At 32.8% G+C, this 5,745-nt stretch overlaps 1 protein-coding gene across 1 annotated transcript in view; it reads left to right on the plus strand.

Moving 5' to 3' along the window:
* Nucleotides 1-2,104: 2,104 nt before the first annotated feature.
* LOC114922446 (vomeronasal type-2 receptor 26-like) overlaps nt 2,105-5,745 on the plus strand; it is a 6,680-nt gene continuing 3,039 nt past the window's right edge. Inside the window, exons 1-3 of the mRNA XM_029283816.1 lie at nt 2,105-2,267; nt 3,159-3,739; nt 3,995-4,222. Of these exons, the coding sequence (XP_029139649.1) occupies nt 2,105-2,267; nt 3,159-3,739; nt 3,995-4,222 (972 nt within the window). The remainder of the gene's footprint in view (nt 2,268-3,158; nt 3,740-3,994; nt 4,223-5,745) is intronic.

A 5,745-nucleotide genomic window follows, 5' to 3' on the forward strand; every position in this document is an offset into this window, starting at 1 on the left:
TCCAGTCTCTTCTTAAAAACTTCCAGTGTTGGAGCATTCACCACTTCTGGAGGCAGGTTGTTCCATTGGTTAATTGTTCTAACTGTCAGGAAGTTTCTCCTTAGTTCTAAGTTGCTTCTCTCCTTGATCAGTTTCCACCCGTTGCTTCTCGTCCTGCCTTCAGGCGCCTTGGAGAATAGCTTGACTCCCTCTTCTTTGTAGCAGCCCCTGAGATATTGGAACACTGCTATCATGTCCCCCCTCATCCTTCTCTTCGTTAAACTAGACATACCCAATTCCAGCAACCGTTCCTTATATGTTTTAGCCTCCAGTCCCCTAATCATCTTTGTTGCTCTTCTCTGTACTCTTTCTAGAGTCTCAGCATCTTTTTTACATCGTGGTGACCAATTGATAAAAGAAAAATGGACAAACAAAATATTATTTATCAACAATTAAAGTACCAAACAAAATAAGAGAGAGAGAAAAGAGTGAAATGAGAAAAAAGAAGGGTTTCATTTCAGAAACCAGATATCTGATTTTCCTCTTCTTACTACAATTAATTCCTTAGGAATTTTCTTTTTCCAGTTAGTCAGTTTTTCATATGAGGGTAAAATTTGATAAACGAAGTATGTACTTAGCTATGAGTTATGGCCATTTGATCTATAATCATTCTTGGATTTAATTTTTCTTAAGTAATATTGAGAAGCAAATTTAAAGTATAACCACACCAATTTGCTTTATTCAACATTTATAAATAAATTTAATGCAAACAATAAAAATGTATGCTTAATTGTCAAAAACAATTACATATATCATTAAACTCACCTTTGATGTGCTATATCTATTAATGAGTGATATATATATTCATCATGTTTAATTTTGAATGTAAGAAAAAACATAGTTTGATTCTTTTATTTGATAATTAATTTTGTTGTACATTCATGTTTATTTCTTAGAAGATACTTACTAATTTCCCCAAATACCAGGTTGTAAAGTAGAGAATTCTATATTAGAAAATAAGACTGTATTGGAATGAAGTTATATTTGTCTTTTTAAAAATCTTTCATTCCTAGTTTTGCTTTATTTTATCAACATACTATCTTTTGAAGGATACCTACTTTGTGAAAATAAATTAAGAAAACATGAAACTCACTATAGTAAACTCATATCATAGAAGATGTTTTGTGGAAGCCCGAAGCAATAAAAGGCAGCACATTGTACAACAATAAATTATTGTAAATTTTGCAAATTTACCCGGTAAATAGATAATCAGGAAAGAATACTAAAGACTGAGAAAATTCTCCTATGTCTGTATAGACCGTCTATCAATTTCCCACTTTAGTATATGGCTCTATTCTCTCCTCAAGGATTTCTGTATATTCAGACACATTATTAGATCATCCATTCCCAATTCTAGATTTTGAGATGGGACAAAACTTGCGTTTCTTCTTTAGAGAGTCTTTTCTTCTACACTTATATCCATTCTTCAGAGATATTATATTACCTCCTGAAATATTCAGTTCTAATACAATAAATTATTTAATGGTAAACTATGTATAAGACTACTTTATTATACTGATTTATTTAATTCAGAAATCATCTTAGTGAATTGTAGAGATCTTTGCAGTATTAAAACAATGGGATATAAGAAAGTGGGCTAAATCATCAAAATCCTCAAGAAATAAGAAAAGGATCTCATTTATCTAATACTAAAAAAAGTATGCTCTGGAATCTGCAATCTTTTCTAACTGATACTTTCTGTCAAGAAAACAGAATTAATAAAGATTTTTATATTGATATAAATTTCTGAAAATGATTAAATTACCAGAACGAGCCAGAATGAGCTAATAAAAGAGAAATGAGGAATATAAAAATGCGATTATAAGGAAGAGACAGGACCGGGTTGGTTTTGGTGCTTTTGATTTCCTTTAAGGAAAGCTCTATATATTTTCACATAGAGTCTAATTTCTATTGTAGTTTAGTGCCGAAGAATTACCAACACATCCTAGCCTTGGTATTTGCAGTGAAAGAGATCAATGAAAACCCTCATCTCTTACCAAATGTCACCTTGGGTTTCCACATTTATGACAGTTACTTCAGTTCACAGAAGACTTACTATGCCATAATGTTATTGCTTTACAACTTGAAGAGTTTTGTTCCTAACTACATCTATGGCATCCACAACAATCTGACAGCAGTGATTGGGGGATTGGACTCTAAAACCTCAATTGACATTGCAAATATCTTGGATATCTACAAGATTCCACAGGTAGAGTATATCAGCCTCAGTATATACCGTGTTTTCCCAAAAAGAAGACTCAGCCCTAGCTGAATAAAACCTAGCTTGATTTTTGAGGGTGGGCCTAACATAAGCCCTATCCCAAAACTAAGCCCTAGTTTTGGTGCAAGGTGCACCCCTAAAAATCAAGCTAGGGCAGGGGTAGGGGGGTGAAGCTGCCCCACATGTCCCGCACCCAATTACCTTACTGGTGTTATATTATTTTTTCCTCCAAAAGAGGCACCATGTCTTATTTTAAGAGGGTGTCTTACCTTAGAACACCACAGCCAGGCCTCCCACACCCCGATACCTGTCGCTCCAAAGCACCATGCAGCATCCTGCTGTGAGCAGTGGCAATGGCGCAATGCATTACATGGCATCCCTTATTTTCAGGAAAACACAGTATATATAAGTATTGGAGAATACTATCATTTTTTATGTCTCTGGATCTACAAGATTTTTTAAATCTGTAAAACAGATTTTCTTTTCCTTCTCTCTCTCTCTCTCTCTCTCTCTCTCTCTCTCTCTCTCTCTCTCTCTCTCTCTCTCTCTCTCTCTCTCTCTCTCTCCCTCCCTCCCTCCCTCCCTCTTTCATTCCGCCCCCCAAAAAACTTGGTTCAGCTCATCTATGGCTCTGCTCCAATCATGAATTATAAAACCCCAGGCCTTTCCTTCTTTCAAATGAGCCCTATGGAAAGACTTCAGTATGACGGGATTCTATCTTTGCTCCTCCATTTCAACTGGACATGGATTGGCATTACTGTGATGGATAATGATATTGGAGAACGAGTTCTAGATATGATCATTCCACTGTTTTCTAAGCATGGCATTTGCTTTACATTCATAAAAAGAATTGCCTACCTATATTCAGTTAATGGATTATCTTCTGTTTTTGAACAAGGTACAAAATTATATGATAAAATTATGACAACCAAAAGCAATGTTATGATTATCTATGGTGAGTCCAATGCCTTGGTTTTCCTGAGATGGTTACCATTTCTTTCAAACAAAGAACATGATAGAGATGCAATAAAAGGAAAAGTATGGATATTGAATTCTCAAGCAGAACTTGCATCAACTGTCTATCAAAAGGACTGGGATACTCAAATAATCCATGGTGCTCTGTCCTTCACAATTCATAGCCACAACCCCCCAGGATTCAAGTCTTTTCTTGAAAGTAGAAATCCTCTGAAGCCAAAAGCAGATGGCTTTATCATAGACTTCTGGCAACATGCCTTCAATTGTATATTTCAAACTTCACTGGTTGACGAGGTGGTTGGAGAACTCTGCACTGGGAGAGAAAATATGAAAAACCTTTCTAAAATTGTTTTTGAAACAAGCATGATTGGTCACAGTTACAGCATCTATAATTCTGTCTATGCAGTGGCCTATGCTTTACATGCCATGTTGTCATCTAGATTTAGACATAGGAAAACAATAGTTGAAGGGAGTTTGAACCTTCTTAATCAAGTTGCCTGGCAGGTAAATGGCAAGAATATCCTCAGGTAATCAGGTAAATTACAATGCTCTTGTAAATAGCAAGAGCATCCTCAAGTAACATATTCTAAATGAAGTTTTAAACCATCTTTTATTCCATTTCCATTCCTCTTTCCTATTAACAGGAAATTTTATTTCAATTGAGTTATGAGTTCCATATTCCTCCTCGCCCTACTAGATATTTTCCCCAAACATACAACTATATTTTTCTAAAACTCTGCCTTTCCCATTTGATTCTAGGTGCATCACTTCTTGAAAGGTCTTTCATTTAATAATAGTGTTGGGGATGAGGTTTATTTTGATTCCAATGGAGAACTACTAGCTGGTCTGGATATAATGAACTGGATTCTTTTTTCGAACAAGTCCTTTGTTAGAGTGAAAGTTGGGAAGGTAGATTCTGGAGTTTCCACAAATCAAAATTTCACAATTAACGATGATGTCATAACATGGCACAGCTGGTTTAACCAGGTAAGATTCAAAGATTCTATTCTATTCTATTCTATTCTATTCTATTCTATTCTATTCTATTCTATACATAATAAAAGATCAACAATGATAAACTGAAAGAGGTTAATATTAAAAGAAGAAGCTTTCAAAGATATTAACAATCACCACTACTATTTGTCATTGCACTGATCCCTCCATCAACGATATTGAACTAGTCAAGTCATAGTTATCAAACATGGAAAATATCTACCAGGCTATCCCATCTCCTTTACATCAGTCATCTGAAGCTTTAATAAAAACACTATGTGAAATGGAATCACTGCTGAACTCTGTCCATATTCAGACAAGTTATTGCAATATGGTTTGGACTGGAAAGTGTGCCACCCTGATCATCAACAGATAAATATTAAAAACTAAAGGAATGAAGATGCCCTTTGGAAATAACATCAAGAATCTGGATGAAGACGATTACTACAAATACTTAAACATCCTTCAAGTTGACAACATCAAGCATGCATATTAACGCCAACACCACCTTAAGAATTGGTAGCTGTGAATTCATATTATTGTGAACAAATAGTAATTATAGTAAGATAAGGCTCCTCAAGTTTCTTCCTCACTTTTGTATTTATGAACATATAATTTTAAAACGGTATTGTAAAATTTTATTTTTATTCTATTTACTGTCTATCAGAATAAAAATGTAGTCTCCAGAATATTAATCATAATGACATAATACTTTTATCTAAGCGTAACAGATTGTTAATCAGGACAAGGAACAATTATACAGATGGTAAAGTCTGCCACTAGGTTTTAGCTAGTGGTATTTTATCACCTACTCTCACTCAGTGTTGAGCAATGAATTGACCACTGCATTTCCTAAATGAAAAAAAGCTTTCTAAACTCCTATGCACAATATTAATTCTTGCAATAAATATAAATACTAGCACCTACTAAAGTGCATGCAGTTGAGCCCATTAATAATAAAGATATCTGAAAAGATAGCTCAAAGTCAAATACTCAAGATTGCCATTGTTTTATATATTATATTATATTATATTATATTATATTATATTATATTATATTATATTATATTATATTATATTATATTATATTATATTATATTATATTATATTATATTATTATATTATATTATATTATATTATATTATATTATATTATATTATATTATATTATATTATATTATATAATATTATATTATATTATATTATATTATATTATATTATATTATATTATATTATATTATATTATATTATATTATATTATATTATATTATATTATATTATATTATATTATATTATATTATATTATTTATTTACATAAACTTATTTACATAAACTTATATGCCGCCCTTCTCCCTATAGGACTCAGGGCGGCTTACAGCATATTAAAACACACAAACGCCATTCCCCATAAAACCAATTAAAAACCAAATATTTGTCGCTGTATAGTTATTAAGATTCGAATTAAAATTGTCCCTATTTAAAATTCTCCCTAGGCCAGACCCGCTTGTTGAAAAAGCCA

This window comes from Protobothrops mucrosquamatus, unplaced genomic scaffold, assembly GCF_001527695.2.
Source record: "Protobothrops mucrosquamatus isolate PMUCROS unplaced genomic scaffold, P.Mucros_1.0 scaffold239, whole genome shotgun sequence".
Lineage (NCBI taxonomy): Eukaryota > Metazoa > Chordata > Lepidosauria > Squamata > Viperidae > Protobothrops > Protobothrops mucrosquamatus.